Source organism: Pteropus medius, unplaced genomic scaffold, assembly GCF_902729225.1.
Source record: "Pteropus medius unplaced genomic scaffold, Ma_sr-lr_union100, whole genome shotgun sequence".
Taxonomy (NCBI): domain Eukaryota; kingdom Metazoa; phylum Chordata; class Mammalia; order Chiroptera; family Pteropodidae; genus Pteropus; species Pteropus medius.
Genome location: NW_024351729.1, coordinates 17,372,536 through 17,397,191, shown reverse-complemented (window position 1 = coordinate 17,397,191; position 24,656 = coordinate 17,372,536). Strand labels below are relative to the sequence as shown.

Below are 24,656 nucleotides of genomic sequence, written 5' to 3'. Positions count from 1 at the left end.
TACTCATTTTTCTTTGTTATCTGTCTCAGTGATGTCTAATCTCCCCAACTGACTGCTACAGGCTAGCAATCTATAACAAAAACTCAGGCTCAATCTCAGCTATAATAAAAAAGAGAAGCTACAAGATTAATGGTACACAGTATAATTATAAAGTCCCAAGCTACAGATATTATAAGACCCTTTCATATTTACTCACGGTGGAAGAAGCTGGGTTAGCCCTATAGTGTAAAGATATTGGCCTCTTAGTAAGGGAAATGTTGGGTATTTGATCTGGGAAGCCTTCTGTGGTTTGAGTACTGTTAGGAGCTATGGAGAAGAAATGGTTCTTTTCCTTAAAGAACTTGTCATAATTTCATCCGTTTCAGTTTTCCCATGATAATACCATTTCTTATTAATTCATAGAGGAGATAGATATATTCTCGGAGCTGTCAAGTAGAAGACAAATGAAAACCAAGGCTGCTTATGGAGACCATGCCACACACAGATAATGGGAACTTCTTTATTCTCATGGCGAAACAGACCAGTATGTTGCTTCTCAAGTAATATCTACACTGACAGGATAAAAATGACAAACGTGGGAATATTTGTGGTTTTCCTTTCTCATATGCTAAAACATTCTAAGTTTGCCAGCCTGATATTTCCAGCCCACTAGACCAAACTATGCCTCATACACACAGCCACACACACACACACACACACACACACACACACACATATCTTCCTAGAATGTTGAAATGCACACTTAGGATGCATAATGAGAAATGGGCAGAGAATTATTTAATTCGAAAGCTGAACATAATAAAAGTATTTATGGAGAATGGCTAAGTTGATCAATGACATAATAATGATAGAATGGGAGAGAATAGACGGGCGAAAGCTTCGTAATGGGGGAGACACAGAGAGAGAGTGCGCACAAGTGTGAGCTTGGCGGGGTGGGGTTCTGTTGAATGAGATACTTCAGAGAGTCCCAGTTGTGTGAGGAAGTGAGGAAAGATTTAGAACTATTGCCATGGGCAATGCTTTGGATCCCATTCAATGCCCTTTAAGAGGATTTGAGTTCTTTAGGTCAAATTTTGACTGTTGAACCATGATTCTTGAATATGACACCACTGACAAACTGAAGATGTGGATGGTGGCAGTTCTTCAAGAATTCATGAGCACCTCTGATTAGCAGGCTCACAGATGAGGGTTATGGAGTGGGCAGAGACCCTGGCATCTGTGACATCTAATCCTCTGCAGCAATCTGAAGAATTTCTCCTCCCATGGGTTCCTCTCTCTGTTTCTGACATATACCTTAAAATATTCTCTGCACCTTTTTCCATATACTAGCCTAAAATACAGGAGTGTGATATTCCAGTAGCAGAGTGAGATTTCACTGCATTTGGATTCTGAGTAACATTCCTGCTGAGACTGTGGCTTCTGAAACTTGCCAAAGCATGCAGAGACCTCTGATACCCACTTGTCCTTGTATACCAAGCCTGTTCAAGTTCCTAAGATGTCACACTCTGTCCCTTTTCTATTGTTTGACTGTGGTACCCTACTGATCACTTCAACTCTGTCTGTATAAACATTTCTGTCTCCAGATTACTAGATTTGTCTGCCATGTCACCTCTGCTGTCTCTAACCTTTTGTTTCTCTGTTGTTTTTTAATACTTTTATATGCAATGTTGAGAGGGAGGGAGAAGGGGACTACTATTGATTTATGGTTATTTCTTGCCAGGTACTTCACATGTTATTTTACCTAATCACCCCTAACGTATATAGGAAGTATTGTCTATATCTTATTAATGAGGAAAGTCGGCTCTTACGTTCCCTGCCCAAGCTCCCACCAATTGTAAATATGGAAACTGAATACAGATAAAAATTATTTTGAAGCTTGTGTTTTCCGCATTTTACTAGCACTTATAAGAACACTTAGAGCTGTAAATGACAATATTGTAAATTGGTTATGTACTCAATAGTATTTTCAAATATTTTATCTTTCCTAAACTGTTGGCTATAATTTCTCATTACAGTTATATATACCAATTACCAAAATGTGTTTATATTTAATTGTCAGCCCCATTTACTGCTGAACCTTAATAAGCAAATAATAGAATCAAAGTAAATGCCACTTAGAAACCAAAAAAAAGTACAAGAGAAAAACATGTTGACAAATAATTGTGCTATGTATAAAAAAGGTCTAATATGCTATAAAGGAATAAGTCTCTGGTTTCACTTAAAGGATGCTTGTTTTCTTACCTGTGAACATTACTTCAGTTATAATGTTGTGCAAATTAAATGAAATGCTATGTGGAAATCTTTAGTCTATGAGTTAGAATGTAGAAAGTGCTCAATATATTATAGATGATATATGAGGTCAATCATGATTTATAAATTGGATTATGCAGCATGCTGTGAATTTCCATGTATAAGAGAAACACGTAAATGCAAAAAAAAAAAAAAAATCCAGTCAAAAAAGTTAATCTGCCTTAGGAATGACACAGCCAATCAGCCAATAATAGAGAATTGAAATTCTGACCTGTCTCATGCTAGATAGACTCTGTGTATGTGTATATACCTGCTGATATGTGTATATCTAAATCAACATGAAATACTGATTTAGAATCACAAATGCAGAAATTTACATTGATCCTATTAAATTTCATAGTGTTACTTTAGGCTCATGTTTTCATCTACCAATTGTTTTTTAAATTTGAACAGTTATCCAAATATGAGCTATTGCTCACACTGACCAATATGTTGAGAAGAGATTGTAAAGAGATTGTAGAAACTAGGACACCAGTTGAAAGGTTATTGTATTAACCAAGCAATAGATGACAGTGGCTTAATGGTGTGGTGGTGGGAAATGACAGGATGCTAGATATATTTTGAAGTTAAGGAAGATTGGATATGCTGATGATTTTGGATTTGGCCTGTGAGAAAGGGAACTGAGAATTACTGCAAACTTTTAACATGAGCTAACAGAAAAACTGAGCTACCATTGACTGAGATGGAAAAGACATTACAGGGATAATTTTTTGGTGGGGTGGGAAGATCCAGGATTAAATTTGGGACATGTAAATATGTAAATGCTCGCTAATCATACAAGTGGTGATACTATGTAAGCAGGTGGAAGCATAGACCTGCACTGAACTCTGCCTAGGCTGGACATATAAATTTTGGAGGGATGTCAGCCTATTAGGGTTACATGAAGATCAACTGAGTTAATATACATACAATTCTTAGAACATTCCTGAGAGGTCCACTACACATGAGGCTGAACAGGTTTTTGCTCTGTGAACCTCTAAGCGGATATCGTCTATATAGACTACACTCTAAAGGACATTCCTAGATCCCCTTGGTGGCCTGGCTGGTTCAGTATAAGTGCTCATAAATCTAACTATCCGTATTCCTCTTGTTGACCACATACGGAAGACACATCTTAATATGTTCGTTAAGTCTACTGGTAAGGATATCCAGTTTGTTCAGAAATGCACTTGACATTTTTTGAAACTAATTCTGTTTCACAGTAGGTGGAATTCCTATATTCTACTTTCTGATAACAGCTATAAACAGTGATAATTAATGCTTTCTACTTCCTTGATTTGGAAGAAATCTTCGACAGTATTAAAATGAAAGTTTCTAGTTTTCCAGGAAAAAAATTCATTTTTCTCAAAATTCGAGTCATTTTGTGTTATTGATAATATGGCTTTTCCAAAAAGAAATTGGCTCCTTTAATATTATTACCTTTTAAGTTCTTCTCTATTGGTTTATAGCATTTTTTCAGATCTTTCCATTCAAAGAGAAATAGTCTGTTAACATTTATTTCATTTTGACATAATGTATATTAGATTACTTGTAACTTTCAGTCACTCTTATGATCACATGAGGTTGTAGATGTAAATGATAATCAGCATTCATAAGTTCTAAATAGAATATTATCAAATTTCCTTTTGACTGTGAAATTTATATAAATCTAACCATTCTACTCGAGTCTATATGTAGAAACAGATCTACATTCAACATGCTAATAGATTAGATAGTTTGCCCCTATGAATGATGTAAGAGGTTTTGAAAAATGTCACTCTTGTATGTTTTCCTACCTCATACTGTCCAGCCTTCTCTTTGTACTTGAGGTTTCTGCCATTATCATTTCTCCTCTAGTTTGATTTATGTTTACAAAAGGCCTCAAGAAAAATGAAAATTTGTTAGGTAGGCTCAGTGCTTTCAAATCATTGCAGAATTCTGTGCACCAGATTAGTTGCTCAATTCGTTAGCTATCTGCCGGTAATCTCATCTGAGGTGGTACAGGGAGATGCTCTGTGCTTTGGCAGTCAGAGCAGCAGGGAGTTGAACCCCTAAGGAAAAGGTGGATAAAAGTGTTGCAGACTAAACGATGTATTTCACACTTTTGTTCAAAATTAATCTTGATCACATGAGTATATATGCTATTCTAAATCCTTTTCTACAGATTGCTTGCCTGAATAACATGATGGTGTTTGTAAAAAAGAAAAAAAAATGAATAAGATTGACATTACGTATTTCTTTCTCAATCCAATGATTATTTAAAGCATTTTAAACTACTAATTCCTGATTTAATTTTTCGCTGGATGAAAATTCTAATTACATATAGTTTTAATTTCTAACTTTGTCTTCCTAATTAGTGAAAATACCTGCCCACTTTTTCTGAATAGCAAAATGTATAAAAGTTAAAGTTTCCATTCAATAATTAACTTTCAAGTCATAAGCAAGATAAGAAGATTGAATTGAGAATGGAAGAAAATGTAAAGTCAATTTATGTAACAAAAATATGGGCATTAATAAACACATGACAATGAGAACTGTCAGATAAAAAATGAGGGAAATATTAATATCTGATAAAAACAGAAATTCTACATTACATTAATATCTTTGAACCCTACTAATATATCATTTGCTGGAATCATATTGACTTTACTATAATATGGGTGGTTTATAAGAATTTAAATTTGGGGGATAAAAAGCTATGTATGTTTGAGGACTGCTGGAGGAAAAAATGCAACTCTATGGAAATATATCTACAAATCAAAGAGTAAATACTGGGAAATGAGAGACTGCAGAATTTTACACTGTTTAACTCTATAAGTTTAGTTACCAAGCATCTGATTGGATCTAACACTTAAAGCTTAATAGTTCTGCCTTATCTCAGGTGTATATTTTCAAAGAACCCTAACGGATGCCTGAAACTGAAGATAGTACCAAAACCTATATACACACACACTATGTTTTTATCTATACATACATACCTATGATAAAGTTTAATTTGTAAAGTGGACAGAGTAAGATTAACAACTAACAATAAAGTAAAACAATTATAACAGTATATTGTAAATTAAAATTATATGCAGTGTCTCTCTAAAATATTGTACTGTATTCATGCTTCTTTTGATGATCTGAGATAATTCAGTGCCTCTATAGTGAGATGAAGTGAGATTAATGACATAGGCATTGTGATGTAGCATTAGATGTTACTATAAGGATTACTTGAACACAAGCGCTGTGATACCATGACACTCAATCTGATAACTGAGATGGCTACTAGGTGACTAATGGGTGGGTAGTGTATGCATTGCAGATATGCTGGACGAAAGGATGATTTATGACCTGGGCAGGATGGAGCAGAACAGTACAAGATTTTATCATGCTACTCAGACTAGCGTGCAATTTAAAACTTACTAATTTATTTTCTGGAATTTTCCGTTAAATATTATCAGACCGCAGTTGACTGTGGGTAACTGAAACCAAGAAAGGTGAAATCACGGATAGGGAGGACTATTTTATTGTCTCAAAATATGATCATGATGTTAACAGAGTTTAGAACTATATGCCTAACCATTATTTCTTACATATGCTTTGTCATCTTGGAATCATCATCATCAGAGTCATCAGAATTATGTTTTAAAAATACGGATTTGTGTGCCTCACCTCAGACTATAAAATCAGTATTTGCACAAGCTCCCAAGTGTCAACATTATCTTTTGGGAACCATAACCTGAAACCTTCTTCTATCTCACAGGTCAAACCATGTCATTTAAGTGCTCAAAAGTCTTTAACTGACTCCATAATGTTTGTACAGAGTAAACTCCAACCCATTTACAAGACTTTCAAGACACTTTGTAAGCTCACACTAGAGCTGTTATTCTGAAGCAAACTGCTCAAGGAACCCTAAGTTATTGTTTATGACACCAAAGAGTTGTGCTCCTCCAAGCCTTTGTGTCATTGCTTAGGTTCAATCCAGAACTAACCCTCTCTCCCCTTCTCTACTGGACAAACTAGACATTCAAGCCTAATTGAAATGGCTACCCCTCTGCAGAAACTTTTTCAAAGTCTTTCTCTCCACTTTATGAAAACCTTTCTTTAGCAAATATTTTGATTATCATAATTATTTACTAATTTTTGCTTATTTCCTGCAACTGGTTTAGTGTACTTTCAATATATGTTCTACTTCCCTCTTTTTAATTATATAATCATAGAAACAGTATCATTCTCTCATTCTTTCCCCAGTAAAAGTAGTTTTAAGAGGTCAAGATTGCCATAGTTTAAAAGGACTGAAAACAGAATTCAGAAATACAACTGTACTGTCTTTAGCTAGAGGGTATAATCTTTTATGGTCACCAGTGACTTTATATTTTGTAACTCTTCACCTGTCCTAGCATATTACTTACAAAAAGCAGTCCAGAGGTACATATTAAATACCATCTCTGCTGTCAGACAGTTCCACAAACAAAACTTGTAGCATGAATTTACGACTCTTAAAAATATCAAAGTGGCTCTGGGACTTTAGATCCTAAAAAATTACAAAGAATGCAAAAGTTACATTTTTAGTAACATCATCTGGACAAGCATAAAATATGAACTTTGTCATGAGTAAAATGAGTAAAATGCATTGTCAAAGCAGAGGTGCCTTTGAATTAAAATAATGCTGATGTGCAATAATCAGCACTTATTCTAAAAGATTTAATTGGTTGCTAAAGTTACAAAAATATTTGTTAATATTTTTTTTATATTTCATGTCTTTGATTAAGAATAACAGGAGGTAGAAATATTATTTAAATAACTATGCTATCACTAAGCTGAATGGAAATATCAGATTCTTATTTTTAAGAGACTTTTTTTCTCACATAGTTGTAAAATAATTATTGTCATAAGCATAGAAAAGAATTATATAGCAGATTAGAACTTGTAAATAGGCAGATTTGGACAGCACTGGCAAAGTCTCTGTTCTCCTTAATGTTTCTGCCATTTACATAGGTCATTTATCTGAGTAATTCCTCTGTTTGCTGCTCTCATTTAAAAATGTACAACTAGCCAAGTAGTTTGTAAAACGAATTCACACTAAAATATTAGTGACAATATAGTCTCTTTCTCTCATCAATTCACCCTCCTTAAGCACTGTGTACTTGAGGATAAAGGACAGAAAGAAAGTTCTCAATATAATATTGGGCCATAGTTAAAGTACTTCTTTTTTCTGTTAGGAGACAAACAAGGGACCCTCAAGAGTCATACTTATCCTCGCCACTGAAATGCTCTGAGCTGATTTCATTTTAGATGTCACATAGATAAATCATTGTATAAAGAATGTAGCAAACTTCTGAGCCACCAGGTATCTCATTGGAAATGTTTCAGTTCGACCTGGCTTCATCCAGCTCTTCTTTCCTGAGCTAGAGGACTGTTGAAAATTCAGATTTATTGGCTTCTTTCCTTAAACCCGTGGAGGGTAAACATTAGATACAGAACACTCAAAACCTTTCCTCTTCAAAAAAATTCTGAATCAATTCTAAATTTATTAGACTAGTAACCATGTCTGTTACAACCTAACTAATATTTAACATACTTCTTAATATACAGATGTAGAAGGTACTCAAGAAATACTTATGGTTAGGTAGATGGAAGGTAGGAAAAAGTTCGTAGATATGTTTTTTTCTTATTCTGAATAGATAATAACTAAGGAAACCTTTTATCCACCTTTTTGTCTTTTAACATTTTGTGCAACAGAAATGTTGGGAACTTAAAGCTAAATACAGATTTTAAAACATATTGAACATAATAGTCTATAAAACTATACTACCCAATTGTCTACAAGAATCAAACTAAAGTTGCAGGCGTGAAAGTGTGGCAAATGCATTAATTCAGAAATATCCCCAATGAGAGATTTTGGTCAGATATTTTGACATTTACTTAATTGCAACAACTCAGTGAAAATTAGCACAAGTGCTATATATTACATAATTTTGAAGACAAATGCTGAGCCAAATGCCTAAGCAGATTCTAAAAGGGTCAAAGCTCTAGAGACAATGAAATGAAAGACAGGAGAGAATGAGCAACCATTTTTGGAAGCACATTCAGTTCATGGCCCTCCAGCACATTTGGGGTATTAGAATCCTGAAAAGTGATCACTTTTTCTTGGTTTCCAAAAAGGTTAAGGGAGCATAAGGCTGAATAAAATCATAGAAGAGAGGCAGTTGTTGGCTTCCTTTAATAGCAGTAATAGGTATTTCTGTTTAAATGTGAATTAAAAAATGGAAACTATCACACAGTTTCATAACAGCATGTAAACAGTCAAGGTTAAATTATTTAAATTGTGTGTGTGTCAAGTGGGGGGCACTATATCATTTGTTCCCAACTAGATGAGCCTTGCCATGGCACTTTGTCAAGAACCATAAATAAAATGTTAAATACATAGTAATATTCCTTTTTATCTTGGATCTGGAAGTAGATCTTGGGGGTAGTAAATTGAAATTGCAAATATAAGAAAGTAAGAATTATATAATCCAATAAAAAGAGAACATCAAGAGTATTAAAACGTCTAATATTACTAAGCTTTTTTTTCTAGCTACAGATAGTACTCTACCTCCAATATATAAAGCTATATATTTTATTAGTCCCAAACACAATTAGAAGTCACAGATTAAATGGTAGATCATCTTCTCCTTCAGATAGTTTCAGTTAACAGACCACTTAATCTGTCAATTTAAGAGATTTTAACATCTAAAAAAATACATTAACATTAGCTACTTTCTCATAAAAAGTTTGTACTCAAAAAAAAGTTTTCACTGCTTTCCATTTTATTTCAGTTTTTCTAATTTCCACTGGTATAAATCAATTTAGATTTATTAGCTTTGTACAAAAGAACTCCAGTAGGTTTTTAATAATAATTATCATTATCACTGATTAAAGTTATATTGTTCAGGCCAGATGGAGTCCTTTCCCTGTCAGCTAGAATGAGCTTGCATTATGTAGTTATAATGTGTTTAGATCTAAATAAACAGATGGCGGAGTGACAGGATATTATACGCCAGTGATGTCAGCAGCAGTGCTTCAAAAACAGAATTGCTTTAAATAAACTCTGTTGTGGCAAGGATCCTGACACATTTAAGGTGATTGGAATCAAGCCTAAGTGTTATATTAACTTGGAAATAGTACTGCTCATTTGCAGAAGGATAGACCATTAGGATGGTCTAAAGTTCAGCCTAAGAAAGTGTGTCTGCTGAATCTGTTCCTTAATAGATTTACTCAGTCACTCTCAGAGAGAGAGAGACAGAGACAGAGACAGAGAGAAAGACAGACAAGCAGACAGACAGAAAAACTTCCCAGGTATAAGAACTTCCAAGAAGAAGAGTTAGAAACTGGGGGTCAAGGAAAGATGGAAACATTTGATAGAACCCTAGTCCATAATCTACAATATAGTTAATTACGTTAAAATAAACATCTTGAATAGGCATGTATTTATTTGCAATTAATATTAGAAAGCTAACCTAAAGATTTTATAAAATGTATGCTATAGAAAAGCTTTCATCTTTAATAGATTTTCATGTCTACTTTTCATTCTAAAAATAACTTCATTCCATACCCATGTACCTACAAAAATTTAGAATGAACTTATGGCATTCAGAAGCAAACTTTAAAGAAAGTTATTAGACACAATCTCTTAGCTAATTTTCAGTCCTTATGGGAATTTCTCTGTGAGACGACTGTACTTGTAGAGGCAAATACCCATAGTAGCATAGTCTTTAAAAGGAAGATGCCACTACAAAAGATAAAGGCTGGTATTTGGAAATGAAGGTAGAATTGATAAAAATTTTAGAGTAAGATGTCAAATAATTGAAATTAAGCTCTCTAAAAAATAAAATGTAGCTGTTTTAAATGCTCGAATTTTTAATATAAGGATGTTGGTTCGCACATTGGCTCTGTACTCTGAGGGCAAGGAGAGACCAAAGAAAGCGCCAGACAGCTCCAGACTGGTAGATGGCAGGCGTAATAAGCAAGGGAACTCACATATGAAGCTTGTCTTAGGAAGCCACAAGTTGAGTTGATTTCCACACACCCTTGCCAGAATTTTAAAAGTTCGTATAGAGGCCTTGCCTGGGTTTAGTCACATTATTCAATCCAGATAGTCTCAACAATGCCTTACTCTCTCAAAGGTATGCCCTTGAAACACCTGCTAGTATGGAAATAGTAGGCAGGATGAACAAGAGGTAGGTGAGGATCTTCCAGTTGCCCGGGTCCTGCTCAAGGTTCAACTGGTGATCATATCCTCTCATGACTTCCTGCAACAAAAGATAATTTAAATTATGTATGCAACCTTTTTGTTCTGATGGTTTGTCATGTGTTTGTAAGAATGTATTATTGATGTAGTAGACTTCAACTTAACTATTGATTTAATCCTTAATTTTCCGTGATATCAGTAAGCCACGAATACAGAAATTATATCAAAAAGAATAGATCATGAGAATAAAACTCTTCAGTAGTCAAAGTGAAACTCATTTCATGTAAATATTTACTTAGTATCTGGCAATATCCACAATTCATTGACTTCCTTTTCTTATAGAAAATAACAAGAGGATTTTGAATATGAGGAGGTTTTGTTACTTAAGCAGGCATTTTCTGAGCTATGTTTCAACTCTAATATGACATTAAAAATTCTCCTAAAGGAGCAAGAATATTTCCTTTGAGGAGTTACTTGTAATCAAAGAGTGAAAGATTATAATATGCATGTGTGTTTTCCTCTTCTACAGGTGGACGTTGCCATAAGTCCTGTACTGGCCGATGCTGGGGACCCACAGAAAATCATTGCCAGACTTGTAAGTGTTCAAAAGAAAATATAGGCTTGAAATGCCATGTAATTTTAATAATTGATGATTTTCAGACTTTCTGTGATTAGAAATATAAAAACGAACTTTTGGCTCCTTGTGGTAGATTTGCTTCTATCCAAATAAACTGCCTAATTTTGTTTCTTTCAAATAAAACATAATATATCATTGCTTCTTATATTTCTTTGTAGTTTCTAGGTTAATGATATCAACAACACAGATGGGGTCATATTTGCTATTACTTCAGAGTCTATAGTCAGAGGAAGTAGGATTCCAAATGTGTACAAAATAATAACTCGATTTGACTGAATATCTCAATACTTTTCTCAAAGTTACATCACCATTCATTCATTAGAAAAATAAAGAAAGAGAAAGGGCACTGTGTATCTTCTAGGCACAGAGCTATAAACTATGTGAATTATGGATATAGAGTCACTATTAAACATTGTTTCTTGCCCTTTGTGTATATTGTTTCTTCCATTAGTTATTAAAGTAAATATGAGCTATCATCATTGTTAAGACATTTAAAAACAAAGTGTACCAAATATAAAGACAAATATCTAACTTTTTCAGCATTCTTAAAGTCATATGATACTTAAATCAGTACTGAACTTTCACTAATCTTAAGGATAAATGGTTTAAAAGGGAAAAACAAAATGCTCTATATAAATAAAATGGTAAAGACTTTTCTTCCCATTATAGTAACAAAAGCCAAAATAATATATGGAAAACAGTGTGACAGCTATTTGAAATGTATTCCTTTTTTTCTTAACATAGAAGACACACAGAAAATACTATTAAAATTTAAACATGCAAACATGAGATATTGTAGAAATTTGTTATACTGTTGGATGAAAGTTTAGTTATGTCTAATTTTCTCAGTTTATGATAATCGCTAGATTCTGTTTCAATACAGAATATAAAAATAATTACCTTATTGTGAGCCACCTAAGATAAAAGATATAGGAAAATATATATGCTCTATGGTAAATAATTTCTTAAGTTTATCTTTAATTTCATGGAGATTTTCTCATTCAATATTCATAAAATATAAAGGAGTATAAAATAAAAGGTTTCTTCCCATATGTATCCCAACTTTGTCCTTCAGCATCCCGTAGACACCAAATGTTATTGGCTACTTTTATATATTCTTCCAAATACAATTTATGCATATACTAGGAAATATGTAAAAATACCTGACCAGTTTTCACTCAAATGTTAGCATGTACCTGACACCATATATAGTTATTAGAATATTATTAACTATATTCCCTATGCTATACTTTACATTCCTATGACTATTTTGTAACTACCAATTTGTACTTCTTAATTCCTTCGCCCTTTTCACTCATCCCAACCCCACTCCCATCTGGCAACTATCAAAATCTTCTCTGTATCTATGACTTGACTCTGTTTTGTTTAATCATTTATTTTGTTTTCGAGATTCCATATATAAATGAAATTATACAGTATTTGTCTTTCTCTGTCTGACTTATTTCACCTAGGATAATACCCTCTAGGTCATCGATGTTGCTACAAATGGCAAGATTTTATTATTTTTATGTCTAAATAATATTCTATTCTATATATATGTACCACTTTATCCATTTATCAATTGATGGAGACTTAGGCTGCTCCCACATTTTGGTTATTGTAAATAATGCTTCAATGAACATATGGCTGTATATGTCTTTTCAAAATAGTGTTTTGGGTTTCTTTGGCTAAATATTCAGAAGTGGAGTTACTGGGTCCTTCTTTGTCTCTTGTTATAGCTTTTGTTTTAAAGTTTGTTTTGTGTGGTATAAGTATTGCTACCCTAGCTTTTCATTTGTTTATTTCCAATTTCGTAAAATATTTTATTTCATTTTTTTTTACTTTCAATCTGTGTGTGTCTTTCAACCTGAAGTGAGTCTCTTGTAGGCAGCATATGTAAGGGTCTTTTTTTCTTATCCATTCAGCCACCCTATGTCTTTTGATTAGAACATTTAATCCATTTACATTTAAAGTGATTATTGACAGATATGAAGTTATTGCCATTTTATTATTCATATTATTTATCTTTATTTTTCTTCCTAAAAAAGTCCCTTTAACATTTCTTGTAATACTGGAATTTGATGATGATGAACTCCTTTAGCTTTTTCTTGTCTGGGAAAAACTTTGGGTCTTTGACATAGTATTTCAGTGTAGACAACTTATTTAAAGGGATATAGTATCTCCGTGTAGACTTATCTTATTTAATGGAAACAATGTTTTAAGGCAGCAGTGTTTTGATGAGAATTTCAAGGAGGATTCTAAAACAAAATTAGATTACTGTGTGAAATACATACAGTAATCTTATAGACAATATTTTAATAGCATCCTACAAGGCATAGGAGAGCCTCCCTCCACCCTCACCAAATAAAGAATAATTATTCAGAACAAAATGTTAATAGTGATCCTGTAATGTTAAGTGATCCTGTAATAAGAGTGGATATGGACCCAGGCGAGGCCAATCAGATTCTCTCCCCAGAGAAGTTGGATTTGGAATCCCAAGATGCTGATAATGCTACCTTAGAAACTTAACATGAAGGGATATCAAACCTACTAGAGGCTTCCATTTTGAACCATGTATGTTAATGAGAACCAGAAATAGCCAGTCCTCAGTGATGTAAAAGGATAAATCAGCTATACAGAGGCTAACGAGAATCAGAGAGAATAAGACACAGTTTTTTACAGTTTTTACCTTCTGGCTCTTTGGCTTTCCCCAGGTCCAGCTGCGCTTCTATTCTTAGATGCCTTAAGAAGCACAGTATTCTTCTAACACATTTAAATGAATTGAGTTACTTACCACCAAGTGGGATGAGAGGGCGTCTTAACTGAGAAAATCATCAAGTAATAGCTCATGTATCAAATCATCGGCTGAGTTATTTAATTCACCTAATTTTTCAGCATAGAAATTAAGTTTACTGTAATAACCTGAAATTGACTTAGTGGTCAACTATGCCTACTTCACAGAGTCTATCAAATTTAAATTTGATGGATTTAAATGTATTTGATACGCGCAAGTCCAAATTTTAGAATAGCATTCATTTACATAGATCTTTATAGTTTATAACTTATTTTCATTTTAAATTTTATTTTCACAATATTTCTGTGATTTAAAGAGTTCAGTTATCATTAGTCTCATTTTACAATTGAGGAACCGTAAGCTGAGAAAATGATTCAGGAAGTTCCTAAGTTTACACAGCTATTACCAAGGAGTTCAACCTAATTGTCCGGAATCTAAAGATAATACTATTAACTGTATACTGTATTGTATAGTACAGCTTAGTGGGCAAAGACATTGGATTTGAAATTGGCCGGAAGATATAAATCCTAGTTATTTTCACTTTCTTTTTTGAGAAAGTGACTTAATCTTTCTAAACCTCAATTACCACATCTACAAAATGGAGATAATTACACTTACATTAGAAGATTTCTCAAAAACTACAATAATGTACTTGAAATGCTTAGCTAGTTTTTGGCATATACTAATCACCTAATAAAGAATAGATATTATAATAAACTAAAAGACCTACTATTAAATAGCTTAATCTATCTTAAATCTGAATGAACGGATGCAGAAGCCGAACTCCCCTAGGTCAGTTCCACCCTGTGAAAGCTCCTGACATGGATGGCTGGGGAATGGAAAAGCAAAAGCTCTGGAGTGAAGAGGAGGCTTCTAAAGTAGAGGGTGGTTGCCTTTGACATTCATACCTAGTTTCTCTCTCCTTATTTGAGCTACTTGAAAGGTAAATTGCTTATCCATATTACAAGAGCCCAACATCCTGAGACAAAATATATTTTGGAACTACTCAAAGATGTATGTACATATTATTAATAAGACCTGAATGTTAGAAGTATGATTATATATTTTTGAGAATTAGACCTTACTAGAGATTCCATAGAGATATTAGACCTCCAGAAATATAGAGATATAACATATATGATCAAACAAAATTTTAATGCAAAATTTTCCAGGCTTTCTTTAGATTTCTGATGGTCCCTTTTGTTAGTTAAAATAAATTACCTTTAGGCCCACTTGAGATGCACTTATCTCTGAACTCTGACTGAACGTTTTAATAATCATAAAGCATAGACTGTACAAGCTTTTGAAAATATTTTCCTTTTGTTGACTGACCTCACAAAAGTGCATTTTAGGATCTGAAAGACATAGTCTTATATTGTTTACAAATGATTTTTTTCTTTACGACTGTAAAAATTCACCTTAGTGCTCACTTCTCTGGAAGAATTCAACTTCATGATTTGCCAAGTTTTTGCTTATTTTTTATCAATAATTATTACTTGTAAATTTGTATACATTAGGGAAGAAAGGTAAAGATATTGAAAAACCCTACACCTCAGCTAAGGAAACTGATGTTAAGAATATGCTTCATTCATCACGTTACATCAACACTGAGATCTTCCCACAGTGTCTCCTTCTAAAACAGCAAATATGCCAGGATTTAGCCTCAGTGTCACTAGATGATGAGAAGATGAGAGTAAAGGAGAATGATTCGGGTTCTGGGAGAACAAGCCCATGATAACGAATGATTTGTAAGGGTAAAATGAAACAAGGGTGATCAGAGAGAAAACATATCTGAATGGAGATATGGGAAAACAAAAATGCTGATAAAAATGATAAGTTTGAGAGAGGGTCTTCAAGAGGTTAACGTTTTAAAAATGAAGAAAAGTGTTTTTGTTTTGTTTTGTTTTGTTTTAATAGATTTAGTAAAATGGAAGAAGAATGTAAATAAATTGACGGCATATTATGGAAAACAGCTTATTATGCATAGTTATAGAAATTTTAGTATTTTTTTTTAAATTTTTAGTTAAACTTAGTAACATTTTTGTGACTTATTTTGTAAACTGGTTTGGGTTCTACGTTTAGCTTTGATTGCATGTTGTGTGTCATTCTATAGATTTTAATAATGTTCAGGCTATAAACTGCAGAGCCAACAACTATTTTTAAAATGTTTTTTAAATGTAAAATATTTTTTAAACAAATTTCTAAAGGATAATACTTCAACAACCTAAATAATTTTATAAATATTTAAGTAACTAAATTTCGTTTGTAGAATCTAGCCAAGCGTCTCATTTTTAATCTTTTACTCGTGATTCTGATTTTCTAAAACAACTTGAATTAATTCTCCTTAAATTCTTTTTGATGTTACAGCATTGTGACCCTATAAACCCAACAGGAACATTTCTTACATAGTTGCAGTAGGTCAACATAGAACTTATTAAGGGATACTGTGAGTTGAATTTCACGTGAAGCAGTGACTAAAACTTGAAAGTACTTTTAAGCTCAGTTAAATCGTGGCTGAGTTGCTCCACAACACAGCTTAAGTAAATTGATTCAGTGGATTAATGTAGTCATGTCAGGGGAGACAAACTTATCTGCTTTATAAAGTCTGAAGCTTATAGAATATTACTTATCAGGCTTACTGGTAAGAATGACAACTCTCTCTAGTCCTAAGAATTTAGTCCTGAGGTTTGAGCTCCATAGGTTTAGGTGTGAGAGAGACTAAGCTTTAAGAAATAAATAATAATGATTAAAAGAACAAAGTTATCTCTGTCCTTGCAAGATATATGAAGCACACTTATCTCATTTAAAATAGATACTGCTCCTTTTTTATCTGTGAGCAGGATATCAGACCAGCTCTCTCCAGCCTCCTATTATTAGGCAGAGTGGATGTTCCATTTTACACATATCTTTTGTCCTTCTAGACCTGGCGTCATTGCAGTTAGACATTGCCTTTGTGGGGGGCGGGGGAGTAGGGGAGGGGGAAGGAGTGGATATATCAAAATGTTAGAATATGATTCTACTAATCTTTGCATACATTTTGCATTAAAGTAGTCAGAATTGTCTTTAACTACTGGTTATATAACTAAACTTTTCTCAGGCGATTGCCACTCGATATACTCTTCAGTCTTCTAAGTTGCTTTACATGTGATACTTCTTGCTCAGAATCTAATTGAAAAGTTTAAGTGCATTTAACAGTAGGTTAAACAAATGTTTCTACTAAACCAAAATATCATAACACAAAAATTAATGAGAAAGTCAACTACTAGAGTGAACAGATATATTTCTGACCATTGAAATGTTCATTAAATTGAATAAAGCTAAGGCTTTATTTTAACCAAAAGAAAACTTCTGGGGGAATTCATCCCTTCTACTATATTCCTCCTAGATGGATTATCTCAAATCATATTTTTAAATTAAAAGTAGAATTGCATTGTAATTAATACAAGTACTGTATTTGTTCTGTTGTAGATAATTGTGAAAGGAGTGTATTATTATACTGGCAATGTAAACTCTTGTTCCAAACAATGCTTTACATTGCTTATTGTTTCTATACAGAGACATAGAACATGCTAGGAAAAATTAGAAATTATTTATCATTTTTCTTAGTAATTTATTATACTTATGCACAAAAAAAATTACTTTCAGTATATTAGAATTCTCTGTTTAATGATAGGAAAAAACAAACAAACAACAAAACTAAAAACCTTGGCCTGGCTTATGGAGTCTATTCACGTCTAAGTCAAACCTTAGAAATATGTATGTATTGTTTTATTTGTTCTAAAATATATCTGGAAATCATCTGAAAAGTATTAAAATCTAGAAAATAATTATGTATTTTGGTTCCTCAAAATCTCAGAAATAAAGCATAGCAACTCAAATTAAACTTTACTTTTTTCCTTGAAATTTCCAAAAGATTCCTGTAGATCATAAAACTGAAATGACAAATTATGAAAAAAGTTAACTAACTATAATCACATACATGCTATACATATAAAATTAGTCTAAAGTGTAATTGTATTTACAATCTTTATGGAACAAATGTTGTTTAAAAAGAAGGTGCCAATGTGGTAAAATATCCAATTAGAGCAGAGAAAAGCCAAGTGGGAGCTAATGGGGAAAAGAGAAAGCGCTGAGCCAGCAGGCTCAATCAATCCGGATAACAGCTAGCCTTTGTTAAAAGCCAGCATCTTTAATTAAAACCCTTGTATTTTACTAATAACTTTGCATGTCCATAAGCCTTCTTATTGATTTCAGTTATTTCCTATTTTCCTTTTTGGGATTTGTAGTTTCTGGAGATATTATAAAATTAAAGAAAACACGACTATAGACTGATTATTTGCATATATTTCTAAAATCATGCCTATCTAAAACATTTCTAAAACATCTCCCAATAATTTACTTATAGAAAACGAGAGAAAAAAATTGTTGTTTTTTCTGCTATAAGTTGATATTTGTTGTAATCTGATGACCTTAAAATTTAAAAGAATGGGATGTTTTCCATTTTAACTACAGGAGATATAGTCTTTTGAAATGCTCGATAAATTCAGTTTAATGTGATTCAAGAGATATTGCTTAATGCCATGCTAAAAGCTCAAGGGGTATAAAGAAAGTATATAAAATTATACCTGTACTTTGGAAATGCTCTAGGTACAAGACAAAGATGAGGAATATTTGAAAAAGTCAAAAAGAGTACTGAACAGAGGGCATCAAGAGATTAGAGCTGTACTCCTAGTTCTAAACTAACTCAATTCCAAGTGTCACCACTGGGGTGAGGTGAAATCTGGTGTGACCCCAGCTTGAGTAGGGGAGGGAAAAGAGGAGGTGGATGGGGGACTGTGGCATTGTGCGCTATCTCTCGGTGCTTCCCTGCTGATGCAGCAAAGAATTACAGGTCGGCGAGATTTAGAAAAAGTAAGACTTATTGAAAGTACATTTAGAAGGAGACTGGTACTCTAAGGAATTTGGGAGGTGAAGCAGTAAGATAGTACATCCCAAAGGGAGGGAGTTTCCAGCCAGGAACACTGTAACCATGCAGAAACGAGGTCTGTTTATGTTTGGGCTGTGATGGGAGGGCCTAAATGATACCTATGTGTGGTCCCTTTGACTGAAAGTAGGTTGCTATATAACACTTTGCCTACTGAGCATGTGCTTACCCAGAATTCAATCTGTTATAATTAGATTCATGAACTTCCAGGCATAGTCATGATATTATAATGATGGTATAATGAGGCTGAAGTTATGGGCAGTACTTTTTGCACATGCATTTGTAGCTGGTTTAGCCAGCAGCTTTTATGGCCTTTGTGCTCTAGGATTTGGGGTAATTTATAACCCTAAAAGGGAGATATTTCTGGGAGGTACTTAAGGAAGGTCTTCAAGGGAAATTTCTATGGTTACAGAGCTGGCCCTTTGCTCCTGTCGCTCATGCCTGACTACCTAATGCAACGACCTCAGTTTCCTCAAGTTCCCTCATCTACACAACAAAAAAGATTGTAAAAGGTGGTTACTGTTCATACTTCCTTGCATGGTTAGGATATTTGCATGTGTGTGCATGTGAGTCCACGCAGTGATTAGGTATAGATGATATAAAACAGGCATAGACATATAGATACAGATAGTTTGGGGGATTGTTTTGTATAAGGTTCAGCCTACTGATGGTGCATTCACCTGGGCCCATACTACTTGTATTGAGTCCTAAGATATTTTTGGGACCAGAGCCAACACTGTGGCTAGACCAGTCTTTGTGGTTCTTATTATGATTGCAAAACACACCTCAGCAACAACCATCAGGGAACTTTGATAAAACAAGGGTTGTTATTCATAGGTCCTAGGGGGTACACAGCAGACCCAATGGCCACACAATGAGGTCATGGATAGAGAGAGAGAGCAAACATGGACAGGAGGCTCTGCTTTTATTGGAGATGAAGGTGGTGTGCCCAGAGTTTCAGGAGTTCACTCTTTATTGGCAAATGTAAAAGATAAAGGTAGGAATTAGTTTGCTGTAGTAGAAAAGTGAGATCACTTAAATGGTAAGTCATCTAGTTTACCCATGGCTTTCTAAAAGGGGAACTTCATGGGTGGGGGCAGCCTGGCTTCTTATATAAATGTTTTACATGTGTCATATAGCTGACAATATATTTATTTGTGATAGATGTCTTCGAAATAAATGCCTCAGCTATCAAAAGCTTAATGTCAGGCATTTATACTGTAGGAATGCCAATTATGGGGTTTGGTGCAGGTAGGTAATCTAACTGGTGAGATCAGATAGGGAACACAGCACCTTTGAAGGATTACTGAGAGGACATTGAGAATAGTCAGAAGTATCTGGAATTATTACCATTAAAAGAATTTTGTTATTCTAGTAGTGTTTACAGTTTATTCTGAATGATTTATATCTTTGCAGCAAAAAAGTTGACTTTTTTTAAAGTAACTATCTTTGACTATAGAACAAAAAAAAAGGTCAAAATTATCTACATGTGACATAAGAGCATCCTCTGATAAATGGGACACTCATACTCACTGTTTGCTACAGGAATGGAAAGAAGTATTAGATCTCATTCTTGGAAAAGCAAGTATTCCATATCACTTTCATGGTTAGAGAGTTAGGCAAGCCTAGAGAAAAATATCCTCAGAATTCTGCTTTGCATTAATCTGAGATGTGTCATATATTTATTGACTTAATTGGTTAGGTTATAGGAAAAATTAAATTAAAAAATGACATGGGGATGAGGAAGAAAAGAAGTGGTGATTGGATACTTGTCAGTTTATCTTGTGTCAAACCAGATTTTCACCTATTATATTAGAATAAATGTGAATTCTCTAAATAACATATATATTCCACTTCTCAAGCCAATATAAATTTTATACATTATTTCACTATTTATAATACCATCATAACTGCTTCTCTCCTTTAGCACAAATATTTTCAGAAGAAATAGTTACTATGTTAATTTATGGTAAAGTTTAAAAGATAGACCCCCAAAATAATTGTTTCATATTACTTCCTTACTGATAATGATTAGTTTTAGTTTACCTAAAGTACTTTTGTTCATGAATTTTGTTATAATGGAGCTGATAGAGCATAATGACAAGAATACCTTCAGTTTTTTTTTTCTTATTTGAATATTTCTTGAATTTGAGTAACTGTTACCCAGAATGATTATTTTCCTTTACAAAAAGGATATTGTATGTATTTATGATGGAATTAATTTCACTGATTAGAACCCAAGGGCAGGGGGAAGGGACAGAAGGCGAAAACTTGACACTTACAGATATTTAAAATAATTTAAATTAATTTTAAAAAGTTACTGTAATATTTCACCAAGACATAACAGAACACTTAAATGAATAGTGAATTACCACATTCCAAGAGGAAAAGACTTATATTATGAAAATGTCAGTTCTTAAAAAAAACACTATTCATTTAACCATTTCCACTCAATACCCAATTTTATTAACTGAACAAAAGTAGTCTAAAATATTATTGGATGATACATTTAAAAAATAGCCAGACATTTGAAAAACAAAAGAATTATGTGGAAGGATTTTCCCCAAGTATTAAAATGTTATAATGTAATAATTATTAAAACAGTATGGTGTTAGTTAAGAATGGAATTGTCTCAATGGAATCTAATAGAAAGTCCAGATGGAATCTAAACTCTATATAGTAATTCAGTTTTTATAAAGTTGGCATTTTTAAGAAATGGCAAAAACATAATTATTCAATAAATCGTTTTAGAACAAATGGTTCACAATATGGAATAGAAATAAAGTTAGATCCCTATCATAAAACAAAAGACATAAAATGAATTGTACATTGAAAGTTTAAAAGGCATGAGGTTGACTATAGATGAGGCTAAAAGAACAATATAGTTAAGAATTATGGAATTATAAAGGTTTTCTTAAACATGACATAAAAAGTAGAAATTTAAAAAGGAGAAGAAAATAATTTTAGCTACATGATAGTGAAGTATGGTATTTTTAAAACAAAATATTTAATAAAACTTAAAAGAATTAAAAATTTGCACAAGAAATTTGAAAAAAAATTTACTTATGATTAATTACATAAATGTTTTGAAACTAAGTATTTCCATAGTTAGACTGCCAAAACTTAAAAAAATTCTAGAGAGAACGAAAGTTTGAGAACAGAAGCAATTTCAGTTACTGGCGGCTCAAATTACTTTCAGTTGTGTATTTTGTGCTCTCTTAATTATCATAGTAACATAGAACTATAACAGAGAGATCAAGGATATGTAGACACCCATAAATTGACATTGATTACTACTGTGGTAAGATCATTTTTTTTTTAATTTTGCATATATTTTGTTACTTATAGGTCTCTAAAAAATCTGTATTGCTTACGTAATTTCAGAATTTTAGGAAAAGAAAGAACAACGAAAAATTACTCTATCTTTATTATAACATTCTTTTTATAATATTTGGGATGTCCAAAGTTTTGTCCACATCAGAGAGATCATTTCTTTTAGCAATGTATTAATAATTCATAAAAGCTTTATTTAATACCTATAGATGTATTATTTTCTATAAATATTTTTTTGAAGAGAATTCCAGATTTTTTTTTATACTAGCCCACAGTTTAATATAATGTCATGTAGGAGAAATTGAGATTGGATTACCCCCAATTTCCAGTTATGATGGTAAAAATTAAAAAGCACAACCTCTGGGAATCATCAGTCTCAATGACACAACCCTAGACAGAATATATTGTGGCAGGCACTGTCATGCAATAATTTTCCATAGCCTCTTGGATTTTAAAACTTCAGAAAAAATAAATTTCATCTCTAATGGCTCTAAATTTTTAAATGCATTAGAAGGCCAATTTACTGCACATATGTACCAGAAACACTAAGACTAATTTCTCTAATTTCCTATTTTGACCTTTGTCAACATGCAGTTGAATAGTACTTTCAAACTACTGAGTGCAACTCATTAGTGGATTATAAAATCAATTCGGTGGACCCTGACCAACATTAAATTTTTATTGAAATAGAATAAATTAAGTAAAACAGACAAGATTACAATAGAGGAGAAAAGACAGTATCAAAATACTTTGCACATAATTAGGGTCAGTATAATTTTAAAACGTTTTTATTATATAAGTGTACCAAGCCATAATATGAAATGTTTGTACTGTAAATGGTAATTAAAAAATAAAGTTTGAAAAACACTGCAGAGAAGCATCATTTAGCTTAAGCAATCATGATTATCTTTTTTTTAAACAAAATAATACCAAACATATGCGCTATGAGAAGAAAAGTAATATTTTGAAAACATTCTTCCCTATATGCTTGAAGCATATGTTTGTGGTATAACTCTTTTAAGTGGTTCCATTTTAAAATGCTTTATTATTACTGAGATTATTTATTTGAATGTTAGCTCTATTTGAGCCTCAGTTTCCTCCTCAATAAAATCAATAGGTTGAATTCCATCATATATAAGGTTTTGTAAAATGATAAATATAAAATAACATTATTTTTATGGCTTTTGCCATAAATTTGAAGAGTACTTGAGTAATAGCTTAGTTTTCATTACTCTTTATGACTCATAATTGTGTTACTTCAAATGACTGCAGAACAAATTATTTTTCAAGAGTGTAAAGCAGATATGTGTAGATCATTTTAGTTATTCAATATTGTATTTAAAATAGCTTCTGAAACTATCTTCTTCCCCCCCCTCACCCCATTTGGTCTTTAAATTTAGACACCTATTGTTTGTGTCTCTCAATGTAAACGTATTAAAGAAGATATTAGGAGTCTGGAAACTAAAACACTGCTTTATGATAATTTATTATGTGACCTAGGATAAGTTAGTTAAATATTTTTTAAACATTAACTTCTTCATCTGTAACACTGGGATAATTAATTTGCTCTGCCAACTGTATAGATTATTTCATACTATTGATTTTTTTAAATGTACATGATACAAAAGTGTATAGATTTAAATGTAATAATGTATCTCCATGAATGAGGACCTTTTCCCCAACCTATATTTTTCCATAAAATGATTACTATATGGTAACAAGTTTGTTAAATATGTGTGTATTTATATGTATATTTATTCATATAGGCATATATGAATTCTGGGATTTTGTTTTATAGAATGGGTACACTATATTCTATCACTTACTTGAATTTCATTGTGCATTATATTTTCAAAATCCTTTCATTTCAGTAGAGACCAATTTCATTCTTTATTTAATGAGGCAGGAGTTTCCCAAGTTATGGTTTTAATTTAGCCAATCCCTTGTTAGTGGACATTGAGGTTACATTGTATTAGTCTCAGTTAAGGAATATTTTTATACACATTTTTGTCCATCTATGCACATTCTTCTGTAAGTCAGATTTCTAGAAATAGAAGTGCCTGGTCACGTGTGAATTTATAAACAAAAATTTGATAGAGACAAATTATTCTTCAAAAATTGTATATCAGTTTAGACCCACACCAGCAGTTTTCCTAATTTTTACCCACATGAAAACTAAATATCATTTTTTATTTAAAAATTATACACAAAACAACTACAATTCCCTGTTTTAATTTATAGTTCCTGGATTATAACTGAGTTTGAACATCTTTTTATATAATTATTAACCATTTGGAAATATTTTTCTTAAATATTCTGTTCATATTCTTTGCTTAATATTTCTACATTTTGCTTTTTATGGCTCTTTACATATCATTGATATGAATCCCTATATATTATA

The 24,656-nt window shown here is 32.6% G+C and overlaps 1 protein-coding gene across 4 annotated transcripts in view; it reads left to right on the top strand.

Moving 5' to 3' along the window:
* Window positions 1–24,656, top strand: part of LOC120587606 (receptor tyrosine-protein kinase erbB-4) — a 767,195-nt gene that overhangs the window by 651,621 nt on the left and 90,918 nt on the right. For all 4 annotated transcript variants that reach the window (XM_039844678.1, XM_039844676.1, XM_039844679.1 and 1 more), the window contains exon 5: window positions 11,037–11,102. In XM_039844678.1, the coding sequence (XP_039700612.1) occupies window positions 11,037–11,102 (66 nt within the window). The remainder of the gene's footprint in view (window positions 1–11,036; window positions 11,103–24,656) is intronic.